At 36.8% G+C, this 17,764-nt stretch overlaps 1 protein-coding gene across 2 annotated transcripts in view; it reads left to right on the forward strand.

Moving 5' to 3' along the window:
* The window catches only part of GRID2 (glutamate ionotropic receptor delta type subunit 2), a 1,348,544-nt gene that overhangs the window by 1,083,851 nt on the left and 246,929 nt on the right, over positions 1–17,764 (forward strand). For both annotated transcript variants that reach the window (XM_033106341.1, XM_033106342.1), the window contains exon 13: positions 2,501–2,696. In XM_033106341.1, coding sequence (XP_032962232.1) covers positions 2,501–2,696 — 196 coding nt within the window. The remainder of the gene's footprint in view (positions 1–2,500; positions 2,697–17,764) is intronic.

The raw sequence follows: 17,764 nt of genomic DNA on the forward strand, positions 1-17,764 counted from the left end.
ACAAAACAGTTTTACCAACTAAACTCTTTGTATTATAATTCTATATTCAGGTTGTGAAGCAAATATTTAAGGCGATGCTAAGTTACAGAAACCTGCTTATATTAAAGATCCCAGCATTTGATTTCAATTGGCTTTTCATGGCGAGGGAAGAGGGAGTGTTAATTTATTTAACAGTATTTTGCTAATAAGACTATTTAGGCAAACAAGTTATATATTTAAACATAGTCATAAAAATGTTCACCCCTAGACTCTGGTCTCAACACTACCAAATTGAAGCCTTAGAGTTATAATCGGAGTGATTGCAGCAAACACTTAAGCAGTGGCCGATCCTATTCTAAGAGAGTTTCTGATGAACCCTAACACGGCCTTCTTCACTTGTCGAACTTTAAGTTCTAGAAGATTCTGTACATCTACATATTCTGCAAATTCTGTACATCTACCTAGCCTAGGCCCCTGTATTAATAGAAATTGAACGAATGAGGCCTGCTATTATAACATGTATGAATTCGTTTCATTTCTTTCCCATGTTACCACTTTAGAGCTTCTCCACTAAATAGTGGGAAACGTGAAAATGTTAATGTTTTGAAATCAGTTTTACCTCTACTGCTTAAAACAGCTATAAATGAGAATTGTGCTTTTGAAACAAAATTCTCATTGCAACACTGTTACCACGGTAATTAGGATATTTCCCAGGAACAAATGCCCTGTCACTCTGGCATTAAGTTGTACCCTTAATGCCATATAGATACATATAGCTCACTTTTGTTCCAGCTTTTGTCCACCACTTTGTCACTTATGATGTCACGTTATCTTTTATAAATGGTAGAATTAGTTCAATATTTGTAGACTATTTCAGCAAAGTTTTCCCTTCAAATAGTAATTTTTAAATGTGTTATTTCATGCAGCAAAAGTATAGAGCCAAAAGCAATTGTTATGGTAGTTCCCATCAAGAAAATGATATACATCAACAACACAGAACTCAATAAAATGCAGATTACATTTTGCTAAAAGTTACCATTAGAAATTGGTACAAACACTTCTCTAACAAACACAGCCCATAATTTATTGTTTGCAACACAATTTTGCATGTGATGGAAACTGGTAACCTGCAAGAGTATCCCCAATACGTTGCCCAGTGCTAATGTTGGTTGCAAAGACCCCTAGGAAATCATTAGCAAACTTCATCTAGAAACAGACCTAAAGGTCAGAGGTATACTTGAGAGTCATGTCTCATGATCGTGGAGCATTGTGGATATTTCTTTTTGTTCAAAATATGATATAGTGTTTTAAAGCATCTGCTCCCCTTCTCAGAGGTTAGTGAATCTGAAACATGCCAGTGTTTAATTTTGAACAGTATGTTAAAGACACATATTTGATCTTAAATGCCAGTCATTAGAGTTAGGCACCTAAACAAATTCAATGAGTTCCAGTGGGGTGGCAATTGGTTTTCTAAGTTACAATGTATAGAGTGGCCAGGAACTCAAATGTAAGGAAATTGATCACCTATTTAGAGATAACCTGGGAAAGGTAACTCATCTGTAACTCAGAATCATTTGAAAATCATGGAGCATTATTCTGTAAGAGAGAAAGCTGAAAACATACTGAAAACATATTTAGCTTTCCAGAAGCATGAAATGTATTCCATTTGAATACAAATAGAAGTTTCTCTCTCTCTCTCTCTCTCTCTCTCTCTCTCTCTCTCTCTCTCTCTCTCTCTCTCTCTCTCTCTCACACACACACACACACACACACACACACACACTTAAAGGCAATAATATAGCAAAAGAAATATAGAAATAAGAGTCAGCATCTTGCAGTAGAAATAATATGGTCTTTGGAGCCAGTCAGATCTACATTTGAATCCTATCTCTACCCTCACTGATTGTGCTACATTGAGCAAGTCCTTTATTCTCTCAGCTTAAGTTTCCGCATCTATAAAATGGGTAAAATAGTCTTGAATATGAAGCATTGCTGTGAGGATGATGTATGTCAGTTGCTTGACATGCATATAATAGCCAGTCAGTAAGTGATGGCTATCGTAAATATTAATTGTAAGTATACACTTGACATTTTGTGCAAAATGTAATTATTTTATGAAAATATTTAAGCCTTGCCACCTAAAAGAACATGGACTTAAGGCTTATACTCAATTAAAAAAAACACTAAATAATTATATGATTATCTGGGAATCTAGTTGGTCTTTGATGGGATTGCTAGAATTGATTGACTTGCAGTAAAGGAGCACCAAAACAGAAATTTTCACTAGAAATTTTCATTTATCCTTCAGTAATGATTTTGTTTTCTCATGATTTATGTAAGTGCCATACATACTAACAGCAATTCTCCTTATATATCACATCTTAATGTTAATAAACAACAAAATAAGAAAAGTAATTTGACATATATTTACATATATTGCTCTTTGCTTCCTTTAATTTTATTTTCACTTGAAAATATTCAGTACTCTTGCTTGTGTCTCTCATCTCTCCTGATAATCAAGGTCTCTTCAGGACCTTTCCAAGCAGACAGACATCCCTTACGGCACAGTCCTGGACTCTGCAGTGTATGAGCATGTTCGTATGAAGGGAATGAATCCTTTTGAGAGGGATAGCATGTATTCTCAAATGTGGCGGATGATCAACCGAAGCAACGGATCAGAGAATAATGTTCTGGAGTCCCAAGCAGGCATTCAAAAGGTACTGGCCATAGTTCTGCATTCATAGTCTACCATCTTGTCTTCCATATTGGAATTGCTAAGTTGAGATTGGTTTGTTTCTTTTTTAAATTTTAACTTTGACATAGAGTTTTCAGGTAAGTTATATCTGCTAGTGATGACAGAATATTTTGAGGTGACTCAGTGTACCAGTAGAGGGAATTCAAAGCCCTCTGTGGTGTGTCTAAAGGATTTATTTCCAATAGAATTCCAAAGGTAGAAAATATGAGCTGGTATTTTGTTAAGAAGGGGTCAGAGACATATAAACGAAGACTGCGAAGGTCTTTACAACAAATCCAATTCCAAATATCATTCAGGTTATCCAATTCTTTCAAATGACTCAGGATATTTTTTTACCCTGCATTTGTTTTTAGATGAAAACTTTTTCTTTACGTGTGATTATTTGAAGCTATCTGTAAGTAAAAGTTAATCTTGTCAACAAAGTTCCTACAAATGTCTGTTTCTATTTCCAAAAGTGAAAATCTTTATATCTTAATTTTATTTATCATCATTTAGAAGTTATTTTATAAAAAAAAAAGGGGGTGTGGGGGTGGCATGAGCTTAGAAAGCTGTACATTATATGAAAAACAGGACGATGGTTTTTATTCTGGGCTGTGGCTTATACACATATATATAGAAGTAACTCTTTCTTCCTCATGCCCCATCAACCTCCACGTGAAAACTGAATGATTTTGCTTAAAATTATTTCAGTGTCTAGCACAGGGAAAATCATAATGATTGGCATTCAATAAAGAAATATAGAATGAATGAATGTCATCATTAACAATAGCAATCGTGGTATACATTTTTCTCTGTAAACTTCCACAGCAATTTAATTTGGACCCCAAGTCGTAGTTCCTTGTTAAAATGCAAAGTCAATAATATGATGTTAGAGAATGTTTTGATGACTATAAAAATTATTCTGACGCAGGTTCTAGCATTATTCCATGCCTTTTCATATGATGTGTTTTATCTGCTACTGCTATCACTATGGTCCCCTAGAGTCAGCCTACTAATTTTGGCAGTCATTACATTGATATCATTATTTTAAAAACTAATGATGCTCACAAAAACTCTAAGTACTAATGATGCCTTTGAGGAAGTCAAAGTCCTTGAAATATTAGCTATGGCTTCTAACTCCTTCACCTTTATTATATTTATTCCAGTTTCCCACAGCCCATGTATTGATCCTTAAATGTTTCTTTTTTGTTTTTTCTCAAGAGGCCCATTGGTTCCTGGAAGTGCAACATGTTGTCCTCCATTTAGTGGGGTTTTGAGGAAAGGTGGGGGAGAGTGGGTGGGTAAATGGACCTATATGTTGTCTAGAGAATAAGGGAGTATAGGCATTTTAAGGTTTACTCGTTATTCATAGGATGTGAATGAATGTAAGCTTCCGAATAAATACACTAAATGGTTTTTGGAAGAAGTATTCTCCTTCATATTGTCTACTGTTAAAAATATTTTGTTCTCATGAGAATGAGTATAAATTGAATTTCATAGCTTACATTTCTATTCCTGTTTAGAAGCCAAAGCTCCCCATACTTTACAATCTTTTCCTATACCATATCATTCCAGAGAAATTGTATTTGCCCCAAGTATTTGATTCTCAATCAAATACTTAAAAAATAAAAACTTACATATTTACTCATTTATTATTTATTTATTCATCCAATATTTGCTAAGTACCAGTTAATATACCAAGCATTGATCTAGGAACTGGAGATAAACTTAATTAAGCACAGAGAAATAATCACTGGATTCATGAAATAATAAAGTCTGGTAAGAGAGACAGAAAAGGGAACTAAACAATAATCAAACAAAATGGTTTAAATTTGATAAATGTTATGAAATGAACAAATAAGGTACTATTGTAAAAATTAAAGAGGGAATCTACTGGAGGTACAGTGATCACGTAAGTGTCCCTGAGAAGATATATTAAAAACAGTGGAAATAGTGAGACCATGAGAGACTCTTGTAAATTTCTGAGGTAGCCAATCAAATGGATATATGTAAACAAGGCCTTGTTTTATTCTTATGTTCTTATATACACACAACCCTTACATTTTTTGTATTAATACAAACTAGGTATAACTCCCATATCCTGGTATTTCCAGAATAATATAAAATCAAAAGATATAGGATATCAATAGCTACTTAGAAGCTTTTATAGGCATTTATGTCTTAATATATACATATCTATTTTCTATGGTCTTCAGTATTATTTAAAAAAACATTTCCTTTTCCAAGTATGTACATACAGTTTCCTACATTCCCTGTTTTCTTTTTTCTTTTATTTTTCTAGCTTTATGTCTTTTAACCATGTGGAATTTAATTTGACACTTGTGTATATGTAAAAATAAATTGTAAATATCCATACTGAGAAAATTCCAACCTTAGATTCCATGAAATAAAGATGTTTTCAACTAGACTTGATAATTTTGCAGCATATACTGAGAAATTTAGTTCATTACTCTTTAGGTTTTGCTGTTTTTTGTTTTTTGTTTTTGGTGTTTTTTTTTTTTTTAAATACATAGCTATTCCATCAACTTACAACTTGGATTAGTGTTTTTTTATGCTGTTGTGAAATGTCATACTTTAAAAAAAAATCTGTTATGAAAAGTAGAAAGAACTTTGGTCTTGGAGGCAAACTATCTGTTTTTCTTTGCTGATTCTTCCACTTCTTAGTTGTATAACTTTGGACATGTCACTTGGCTTCTCTAAGACTCACTTTACCCATTTCTAAAATGATCACAGTGTGGGATTCAAAATCCTGGACTTTGCAGGCACGTTAACCTGCGTTTGAATTTAGTTCGCTTTTTTTTTAAATAAAATGTGTAAATGTGACTACTAAATTAAAAATTTCTGGGCCCAAAGATTTTCATCATGATGATAAAGAATTTCTACCTCATCTGATTTTTGTCATTACTTTAAAAATAACATATGTAGAAGCATCAATAAATAATATGATTAGAATCAAATATATGGTGATGGAAGGAGAGCTGACTCTGGGTGTTGAACACACAATGTGACATATAGATGATGTATCACAGAATTATACACCTGTTAACGTATGTAAGTTTACTAACAATTGTCACCCCAATAAACTTTAATAATAAATAAATAAATAAAAATAATAATATTATTATTATAATAGGATCATAAGATGATCCTGAAAATTATCTGAGAAAATGTATATATGAAGGATTTGTAATTACAAAGCATTATTATGTAATATATCTTAAGGTTAACTTAAAATTGTGACATAAAAAATATAATGCAATAAAAGAAATAGAGAACGATTTCTGATTCCCAATAGTCTGCTGGTAAAGACTTGATTTGCAGCTGAAACTGCAAATCAAGTCTCCAAGTATTTATTACACCACATTTATTCAGTATTCAGTTTTCTGATTTACTAGAGGGGTAGTGAAGAATGTCCTTATGAATTCATAATGGAAAATAGCAAGTGAAATTTGCTTATAGTACATATTTCTTTCAACCAAATCGCAGGCAGGTGAAAATTAATTAGACAGAAAACAGTTAGTAATAATAAAATGTGTTTTGGTTCAGTTTCCAAGGTCTTGGCCAGCTTCTAATAAAACAAAACCAAACTACAAACAACAAGCTCCTCACCTGCTAAAGCTCACTGCGAGTTCATGAGATTGAGAACACGTGAAATGTGGTTGTGGGTTCTTCCTCGAGTAACTGGTCTTGTACATCTCACAAAGAATTTTCCTTTTCTCTGTTGATCTCTAATTTGTGGAGGTAGAAAAGACCTCAGAGGTCAATATTACACAAAAGGTCAAACTTTTTCTTCAGTATCTTTGACAGGAATTCATATAAATGAAGACTGCATCACTGAAAAACAATCCTCATAATGTAATTATAACTTTAAATAGATCTAATTAGTCTCCGGTTGTGCTTGTTCTTAATTGTAGAACCACTAGTCTCATTCAGTTTCTCTTACTTGAACATAGATTTTGATCCTTTCTAACATCTTCATTCTACTCTTATCAAAGAAACTGGTATAAATGAGGATTAAGTAAATGAGTTCTGAACTGTTGTTCTTGGGAGACACTCACCTATATCAAACTAGCCTAATTAAACTAGAACGAATTTGTTTTTGTTTGTCTCTTCCCAGGAATTTTTACATGAGTAGAAAAGTGTGATTTGAAAAATGCACTGAGTTTTTTCAATGCATTAATTCAACAGTTATTTAGTGAGCACCTTCTATGTATCAGCCAGTATTTTAGTCACTGAAGTGAACATAAATGAAAACAAATTGCCTTCATGGAGTTGACATTCCAGTGCAGAAAGCAGACAATAAACAAGATAAATAAAGTAGGTTGTATTTCAGTAGTGATAAGGGTTAAGGGGAAAAATAGAGTAGGAGAGGGATGGGAGACATGGAGAAGATGATCTGCTTTGCTACCTCAGATGGCCAGGGAAGTCTTCACTAAGAAAGTGACCCTGTAATAAAGACATGAGGCACGTGGAGGAGAGAAGGAGGGAGAGCGAGATCTGGGTGAAATGTTTCCGGACAGAGCGGTCAGCCAATGCAAAGGCCCTAAGTGGGTGCATGCCTGGATATTCTAAGACGATGAGGAAGGCCAGTGTAGCTTCAGAAATAAGGGATGATACCAGAAGTATAACAAGGTCACAGAGGTAGAGGGCCAGGTGGTAGATAGAAGGCAAATCGTATAGGATCTTGTTACAGCACATTCTTGTGAACTAGTAGCATCAGCAGCATCTGAGAGCTTGTTAGAAATGCAGACTCTTAGGCCCCACCTCAGCTCTTCCGAATATGACATTCTAACTAGATTTCCCGGAAATTCACATGCATGCTAAAGTCTGAGAAGTGCTAATATAACACTGATTAGAACATGTCAAGTGGGCTTTTACTCTGTGTAAGACATGAAACTTAGGAGGTTTTGAACAGAAGAGCGATAAGATCTAACTAGTATTTTGGCCAATCATATGTCTGCTCTATTTAGAAAAACTGAAGGTGGCCACATAGAAACTGGAAACCAGTGAGGAGGTCATGATGTTGACTCAGCCACCTTCTGAAAATAACCATTGAAAATCAATCTCTGTTAAAACCCAAATACATCTTGGAAGACTATGACTTTAAACTGTCATTGGCATTAGCACATTGATAGAAATTTAGTCTATCAGATTACTTTAGGAGGAACTGGGACATGAGACAGGTAATTTCTGAGAATAAACAGAGAAATTCTAGGTTGCAGGGTAAAGATCTGACTAGGAATGAAGGATCTGTGTGTAGCACTGAAATAGAGAAGTCTCTGGTTTTTAAGAGGACAATATTCATTTCCGGATAACCTAACTCAGGTGGTAAACAACAAATTATTACAGAACCTTGGCAACACTTTTAGGGAAGAAAAGGAAATCAGGATTGGTAGTTTTAGAAATCCTGCCCTAGCCGGAGGATCGCAATGATAAGTAAATAATACTTCAGACTATATAGTTCAATGGGGAGGTAAACTCTGAGGGATACCATGGCAACAGCGAAGTGAATGGTGATGCTGGCAGCAGCAGTGTTGGATTAGAAAGATAGCGTCAATGTGTAAGGCCATTAGTCTACTTAAGCCCCAGAGCACTATGGGAAAAGGGAAACTGATAAGGTTCAGGTGGGGCATCAAGGCTCCTGCGAAGCCGCTGGGCTTTAGGGCCCAGCTCTAGTCCTAACTGGAAAGCTGGATGATTGAAATGAAAGCCAAGATGAAAGACTGCTCAGATTAAATGGGCCAACATCACCGATTTGGGAAGATTGTGACAGAAAGGCAAATTTTAGACCCTATGCAATGATGAGGTAAGCTTACCCATTTTATTCATCTCTGGCTGAAAAGTGGGTGAATTGAACTTACTTATTCGACACATACTCAGTGAGCTGCTGTTAATTTATCAGGCACAGTTCTAGGTTTTGGGGAGTATAATAGAAAAAGCAAAGTCCTCACCCAAATGGATTATATTGTATTGAAAAGAAAACAAGCACATCAATGTGTGCCACAAAGAAAAATTAGAAGGGTAAAAGAGAGAGGGAGCAGAAGCAGGAAGAGGGATGTTGCCCTCACATGTTGGGTGGCCTCAGAAGGCGTCTCTGAGAAAGTGACATTTGAATGGAGACCTGAAAGAGGCTATGAGCCATAAAGAGAGGAGGGACAGGAAATGCTCCCGGCAGAAGGAACACTTACTGCAAAATTCTTAGGGTAGACTCTAGCTTGGCATGATGAAGAGGAATGTCAAGGACTCCATTATCTCTGGAGCATGTGCACACACAGGGGTATCAGTGTGGTAAGACAGAGGGGTAAGAGGTATTAAAGTGGGAATTAGGCAGCATGGAGGCCATTAAAAATGTTGATTCTTGGGCCACACCAAATTCCAGTTGTATCTTATTTGGGGATGGAAAGTATCTGAAGATCTTAAATCCCTTCAGGTGATTCTCATTCACAATAAAGGTTAAGCCTCACTCATATAATATTTTTGAGCCATTTAAATGACTTTGGCTTTTATTCTGAGATGGGACACCAAGGGAGGATTGTGAGGAGAAGAGTGACGTGATCTGACTTACTTTTTAAAGGTCCATTCTAATCACTGTGTGGAAAATGACAGGGGTTGAGTGTCAAGGTTGAAAGCTGGGAGACCAGTGAGGACGCCACTGCAATAATCCAAGTGAGATACAATGGTGGGTGGGCCAGAGTGATTATGGTGAAATTAGTGAGAAATAATTGGATTTGATTATATTTTGAAGATAGCTCTGACAAGATTTTCTAAAATATTGAATGTGGGATATGAAAAAGAAGGTGAAAGATGAGTCCAATGTGTTTGGCCTAAATAGTTGAAAGAATGAAATTGCCATTTTTTTCTCGCTCCTTTTTTTTTTTTTTTTGAGATTGAGAAAACTGTGGGAAGAGCAGATTTGAGAAGCCAAATGAGAATTTGCCTTTGGCATGATAGTTAATATGAAATGCTTACTAATTATCCAAGCAAAGATGCCAAGAAAGCTACTGCATATATGAGTTGGGTGTTCAAGAGAAAGTTCTAGCTAGAATGTTTGGGGATTGTTAGCATAGACTTTGTATTTAAAGTCATAAGACTCAATGATATCACCAAAGATATGTGTGTATCCAGAAAAGAAAGATAGCTGAAGACTAATCCCTAGGACAATTTAGTCTTCAGAGGAAGGGAGAGATAAAAGGGGTATAAAAGAGTCCGGAAGGATCAGCCAGTGAGGCAGGAGAAAAACTACAAGTGATTATTTAGAAGCCATAGTTAAAAAAAAAAAAAAATGTTTCAAGGAATTTCAAATGATCAACTGTCTGTCAAATGATGCTCATGGATTAAGTATGATGAAGACTAAAATTAATGATTAATTTGGCAACTAGCAATCACTGGTCACCTTGACAAGAGCAGATCTGGTAGAGAGAAAGGAGGAAAAATTAGAATTAGATTGGAAAGAAAAAAAAATGAGAAGGGAGGCAGTGGAATTATGAGAATAAGCACATTTTAAAGGAGCTTTGGAAAAGGAAGTGTTGAGTCATGGGAGGGGTTGCTGAAGTGGGATGTGAGGTTTGTGGAAATGTTTGTAGGAAACAAAATGTATACAATGTCTGTATATTGATGGGATGATACAGTAGGAAAAACTCATGATGCAGAAGAGAAATAGGAAACTGTCCTTGAATAGATGATAAGTAATAGGATCTAGTGCACAAATGGAGGGTTTGGACTTAGGAGCACAATTCATCCATAATAATATTATCAAAAAAAAAAGTTAAAAAAAAGTTCAGCTGCTCATTGTTTGAAAGCCAGTACTTGAGAGACCAGTGTTAGGTAGAGAGGAAAGTTTGTTCTATTCAGGAAGCCAGCAACCTGGGAAGACGAAGGACTAATGACCAAAAACCATCTCCAAAGTTCTGGACCAACCTTAGGAGTTTTAAAGAGTGGAGGAAAGAATGCAGGAGTTCCAGGGAAATGAGAGAGAAGGCTGTGTTTCTTTAGTCATAGATAACGCTTTTTCACATCAGACTCCTGGGTGCCAGCAACTGGTGGCAGCTACCTTGGAGACATTCCTTCCTTCTGCAAAACGAACTCATAAATTCTCCTCGAGACCCTGAAGTTATCTCCCTCCTCTTGACAAAGAAACAGCACATCAGCAACATAAAATTATACTGTGAGAACAAAAGGAGTTGACCAAAAAGAGTGGTTAAAATGTGAACAAAGACCTAATTAAGAATTGAATTATTTTAATTCTAGCTGCCAAAAATACTATGAGCATTGGAATTACAAAGGGATCAGCCACAGTAAGAGAAGATTAGAGCATAGTAAGGGCACACATGCAGATAGGTTGAAAGACAAGGTAGTGGGAGCAAGTGGAAGTTCATTTTTGACTGCTTGTATTTGACTGCTGTAAACAGGAACCAAGATGAAGTATAAGCAGCAGGATACAAACTGCGGGGCTTTGAAGAAAAAGAAGGTAAGAATGATTGTTCTGGAGAATGGGAGGGAAAGTAGACTAGTGAAGTGTAATGGGATTCCTAGAAAAGACCCTTTTGCAGTAGTAGTCGTGACTATAAATTGGGACCAGTCAGCATGCTTGTGGGTTTTTCTCTAGTTGTCTTTAGCTGTCTGAATGTAAACATGGAATTGACAGAAAATCAGGGTAGGTGTTTATTAGATAAGCACGGTGGTGATGTAGGTGATGTTGGATCTGCGGGCAGTTTCTGAGTGCGGGCCGGGATCGTGTCTCGTGAAGCCGAAGAATGGAAACGTGGACCAGGAAGAGGCAAAAAGTTTTAAAAAGAGGATAGTGTATTAGAGGCAGGAGAAAAACTTGCAGCTCCCGAGCAGGAGGGTGTCCCAAATAGGGGGTGCCCCATGACAGAGGCAAAAGCTCTTACTTTTATACCTTCCCTTGCCTGCTTGGGGAAGGGGAGCTGTTTGGAGAAGGGAACTGTTTGAAGAAGGGAACTGGCATCTTCTAATGAAATTCGTCTACCAGGTTTGTTCTGCTTGCCCATCCTAAAGGAATTAGCAAAGTAACCCACTCTTTATCTATCAGATCAGCTCCGTTTGTCAAGCCAAAATGAATTTTATGATTAACCTCAAGGCCTTGTTACATTATGTCCTGGAGCAAAGGAGTAATGTCAAAACCTGAAGTTTTAGGATATGGCTGCATTTGTTTATTCCACCAGGGACCTCCCTGTCTACCTAGGGACATGCTAACTCTCCTGTATCAGTGGTTGACACTAGAGTGACAGTGTTGAAAGAGTATGCAAATAAATTATCATTATTATGAATCATGGTATCTGAGCTGTATGGGAGGAAAGTGATGACATAAAGGAGACTGGGGAAACCAAAATTATGGCAGGAACAGTGGACTGTAGGCCTGGATGGAACTGAAGGATTGTTAGAATCAGAGAACCAGAAGGGCAAGGACAGGATTGGAAATGATATGTAGTTGGTTCTACAATGACACATTTGAAATTGAGATGCTAAAGAGAGTGCTGCTATTGAAAAGATGTAACATGGGAGTGGGAGGCTGAGGTAGGAGAAAAGACACAGTCTTTGGAGAAGAGGAAGCCAAGAGGCTGAGAAGCCCAGTACCAGAATAGGATGTCTAATGAATAATCAAATCACCAAAAATAACCACAGAACTAGTGTTTGAGAGAGTGACAGATAGCGAAGTGATAAAATCTTCAAGCAGTGTTGGAGGAGTGACAGAGAGTCAGCAGATGCTGCAGTAAGAATAAGTAGCAGGGAGTATCGTCTGATCGCATGACCTTTAAAGCTAGAGGACTTTAGAGACAAGGGTCTAGAAGTAGTTCAAAGGGTAAAAAGGGCAACTAGCTCTTATCCAGCCAAAGTGGTAGGAATCTTCCAGAAGAGAAAAATAGCCACCACTTGAGAAGACCACAGGTAATGTGGTATCCCCAGAGGAGAAGCAGGTTCTACTTAGCAAACAAAGGTGAAAGGAAATTTTTTAAAAAGTGAATGATATATGTCCTGGTTTGGGACAGTATTGATTTTGCCTGGTGTCCCACTGTTATTTTTAACGTCATCCCTGTGATATTGTGACTTTTAGTAAGAAGTATATATTTGGTCTCCCTCCTGTTTCCTGTTTCCTGGCACAGAGCTTCTGAAACCCTTGGAATTCCCTAAGTGAGGAGAGCAACAAAGGTGTCTTTTATTATGTTAGAGAGGTGACTTTTGGACTGCATCTATGAATGAGGCTGGTTGCCAGGGAAACCAACCTTGTGATTAGAGGGTTAGAACTTTCAGTCCCACCCCAACCTTGTGAAGGGGAGAGGGGCTAGAGATTGACTTCAATCACCAATTGCCCAAAAGGACAGGGTTTTGAGAATTTCCAGGTTGGTAAACACATGTAGATTTGGGAAGAGTAGCACACTTTGAGAGAGCATGGAAGCTCTATGCCCTTTCCCTATACTTTGCCTATACATCTCTTCTCTTTGGCTGTTTCTGACTCATATCCTTTTAAAATAAAGCAGTAATGCAGTAAGTAAACTGTTTCTATGGCTTCTGTGAACCACTCAAGCAAATTAATCGAACCCAAGGAAGAGATTGTTGGAACCTCCAATCTATAGCCAGTCAGTCTGTCAAAAGCACAGGCAACAACCCGATCTTACAATTGGCTTCAGAATGGGTGAGTGTGGGTCGGGGAGAGTCTTCCGGAACTGAGCCCTTAACCTGTAGAATCTGACACTATCTCTTTAAACAGCATCAGAGTTGAGTTGGTTTGTAGGACAACCAGCTGGTGTCTGAGAATTGTTAGTCCCCCCACCTGTTGGAAGTGGTCCTAGAAGTTTTCATCCCCTTTCACTCTCAAGAGTATTTCCATCGCAACAATAAATTGTATGATCTTTCTAGACATAGTGGTCATGGTGATGATAGAGTTCCATAGAGCAGAGTGGAAGAGTCTAGAGAGTGGGAGAGGAATGGGAAAGTTGGTCCAAAGCAGGGGCTGAGCAGATTCAAATCAATAAGAAATGAGGAATGATCTGGAAGTCTTGGATTGTTCATGAGGGCAGGCATTCAGGAACCTAGAGCCAACATGGGCACACTGGGGTTTAGGCAACCTGTGTTGGTAAGTTGGTTAGGGTAGAGTGGCAGGAGGGGTGAGCATGTTCACAGGAGCATAATATCAATGGCTGGGTCGAGGCCTGGCTAAGAGCAGTCTTACCGGCACCTGAGAGAATGGAGGCATGTTTCCCACAGCTAAGGATGAAGTAGGTAAGTGGAAACAAAGTTACATTAAAGAAAGAAGGACATGAGTAGAAAACAAATTTTGAGTGTTGCACAGTTTTGCATAGGTTATTCCTGGTCTTACGGTGTGACTCTAACCCATGAACTGGCCACATTCTCTCTCCTGGTCATTCCTTTCCTCTTCCTCCTAGAGCTCTATAGCACATGTGATGTTGTGTAAAAATGCCAAAGTAGATTACAATTCATGAGCCAGCAGCCGAGAGAGGAGGAGCTAACTTGAGCTTCAGTAAGTGACTTGGTAACATATTGACTAGGTACAGAAGCTTAAAATTGGGGTTAGGCCCTTCTTACAGTAATGCATAATCAGACTGAATGCAACTTGGGGAAAAAGCAAGACAAAATACTTAACAGCTTTGGGTCTATAAAAATGCCAAGAGTCCTGGGCTGCCACACCACTGGGCTTAGAGGTAGCAGAGCATTTACATTTGTGCTTTTGGCAAATAATTCCGACAATGTATGATTCACTTCAGCACTTAACTAGCATCTGAGACTCAGGTCCCTCTGGCATATTTTTTTGCTCTGTAGAAATCAGAGTTTTTAGATCTGTGTCAGTTATCACACAGTGACTATCGCTCTTCTTTCTGCACCAGTGGAAGAATGAAAAACATAGACAATCATTTCCAGCAGCCCTGCCAATGCATTTTTAATGCCTCGGACTGGGCATTTTTTAAATTTATTCTTTCCAAATCATTTTTGTTTCCAATAATCTTCATGGATGTCTTAAATCAAAATTAGTCTTGATTAGAGATTTTCCCCAGAAAGGAAAGGAGAAGCCTAAAACCATATATTTCTTAGGCAGTCATAAGCATTTTAACTTGAGTTAGAATATGTCAGATCTTGTAGCACACAAAACAAACTATAAATAAGGGTTCTTTTTCCTAGATGCACAGGATATATATATATATATATATATATATATATATATATATATATATATATATACATACATACATATATACATATATACATACATATACACACATATTATATATATATAATATGTATATTACATGTATATTAAATTAAAGTGAAAATTATAAAGTGGTGTTGTCTTATGTTTATAAAGATGACACTACCAACCCACTATTATCAGAGCATGTACTTTGAAAACTGCCTTTTTTAATATAGTGATTTAATCCATGAGGAAAGCAGACCTGCTCCAATTCTTCTTTTAATTAGGAGCACTCATTTCCAATTCATCTATTCATTCACTCAATCCTTTAATCAATGAACTTTTTTTATTCAATGGCTGCTAAGTACCGGAAACTATGTTAGGCACAAAGGATGCAGAGAGATGGATTAGTCTAGTGGGGGTGGGGCAGTAAAACCCAGAATAGTAGCTATCCCACAGGAAGATGTACAAGGTAATATGAGAAAATAAGAAAGGGAACAGAGCATAGCCTAGGGAATTAGGCCCATTCAGATCACAAAGCTTTCCTAGAGGAAGTAATGTCAAACTTAGAATTAGTAGGATTTAATTAAGTAAAAGATAGGAATAAGTAGAATAGGGAAGAGACAGCCTGAATAAAAGCATGAAGGTTAGCAGAGCACAATACATGCAGGAAACAAAAAGTAATTATAGTTTGATATTACGGTGCTTGTATTAGCCAGGGTTTTCTCGAGAAATAGGACCAATATCATATAAAATGATATCTAGTTTAAGGAATTGGCTCACATGCTTATGGAGGCTGAGAAGTCCCACAATCTGCTGTCTACAAGCTGGAGACCCAGGAAAGCCAATGATGTAAATTCCAATCCAAGTCTAAAGGATGGAGAACAGGAACACTCGTGATGTATATTCTGGTTCAAGTGCAGGAACAGACTGATGTTCCAGTTCAACCAGTCAGGCAGTGAAAGAGAAAAAATTTAGTCTTCCACTACTTTGTTTTTTTCCAGCCCTCCGTGGGTTAGATAATACTCATCCATATTGGGGAGGGCCATCTGCTTCACTCAGTCCACCGATTCAAATGCTGATCTCTTCAAGAAACATACTCACAGACAGACCCAGAAATAACGTTTAACCATGTATTTGGGCATTCCATGTCCCAGTCAAGTTGACACATAAAATTAACCATCACAGTGCTACAATAAAATGAAGGTGAAGCAGTCTGTGCCAGTGGATCAAAGACACCTACTGGGCCATGTATCATCTGGTTTAGTTCTTACTCTCAAATTTACTTTCCAAATTTGAAAGTAAATACATCTTTAAGATTTTCTGTTAGAAAAATGCAAAAAAGTAAAAACTTTACTTGATGTTTTTTAATCATACTATGATGTTTAAGTCGGCTCACTCTACAGATCCAATTCTACCTTTAGAATTAATCTCTGTGGTACATCTTCATGACTTTTCTATGTTTGATAGGCACACATATGCATATAGTTTTTTGTTTGGTTTCCATTTTGACATTTTCAAAAATAAAATGTTTTCTTACCTTTGTAGTTCAATTTCTGTTGTAAACATTTTTTGTTTGTTTTTTAAATTAAACTTTTAATTTTGAGATTATTGTAGATTCACATGCAATTGTGAAAAATACTACAGAGAGATCCAGTGTACCATTCACCCTTTACCTATTCTAGTTTCCCCAATCTTGCAAAATATAGTACAATGGTACTATAGTACAATAGTACTATAGTACAATATCACAACCAGGATATTGACATTGACAGAGTGAAGATACAGAACATTTCCATCACCACAAGGATCCCTCTTACTGCCCTTTTATAGCCACCTTCCTTTCTTCCACCCTTTCATCCCTCACCCCTGGCAACCACTAATCTATTCTCCACTTCTTTAATTTTTGTCATTTCACAAATCTCGTATAAATGGAATCATACCATATGTAACCTTTTGGGATTGCTTTTCTTCACTCAGCATAATTCCTTGGCGATTCATCCAGATGGTTGTATATAACAGTAGTTTTCTTTTTATTGTCCAGTAGTATTCCATGGTATAATACAATATGTTTAAACTACCTGTTAAAGCACACCTGGATTGTTTCCAATTTGGGGTTACTATGACTAAAACTGTTATTAACATTGGTGTAAAGCGTTTTGTATGACATAGGTTTTCTTTCTCTTTATTAAATTTATTGGGGTGACATTGGTTAATAAAATTATATAGGTTTCAAGTGTACAATTCTATAAAACATCATCTACTTATTGCATTGTGTGTTCACCACTCAGAGTCAAATCTCCTTCCACCACCATATATTTAATCCCATTTACTATCTTCTACACCCCCCACCCCACCCACCCCTTACCCTCTGGTAACCACTAAACTGTTGTCTGTGCCTGTGAGTTTTTGCTCTTTTGTTTGTTGCTTTCAGTTTTATATCCACATATGAGTGAAATCATATGCTTCTCGATTTTTCCTGTGTGACATATTTTGCTTAGCATTATCAGGTGTTTGCAAACAACACCTTTGATAAAAGGCTAATATCCAAAATATATAAAGTACTCATACAATTCAACAACAAATAAACAATCCAATTAAAAAATGGATTATTAACGATAATCCCAAGATCCATCCATGTTGTCGCAAATGGCAGTATTTCATTTTTTTTTTTTTATGGATGAGTAGTGTTCCATTGTGTATATATACCACATCTTCTTTATCCAGTCTATCGAAGTACATTTCAGTTGTTTCCATGTCTTGGCCACTGTGAATAATGCTACAATGAACATATGAATACATATATCTTTACATTTAAATATTTTTAGATTTTTTTAGGTAGATACAAAGAGGGATGACTGAAT

This window comes from Rhinolophus ferrumequinum, chromosome 5 (genome assembly GCF_004115265.2).
Source record: "Rhinolophus ferrumequinum isolate MPI-CBG mRhiFer1 chromosome 5, mRhiFer1_v1.p, whole genome shotgun sequence".
Lineage (NCBI taxonomy): Eukaryota > Metazoa > Chordata > Mammalia > Chiroptera > Rhinolophidae > Rhinolophus > Rhinolophus ferrumequinum.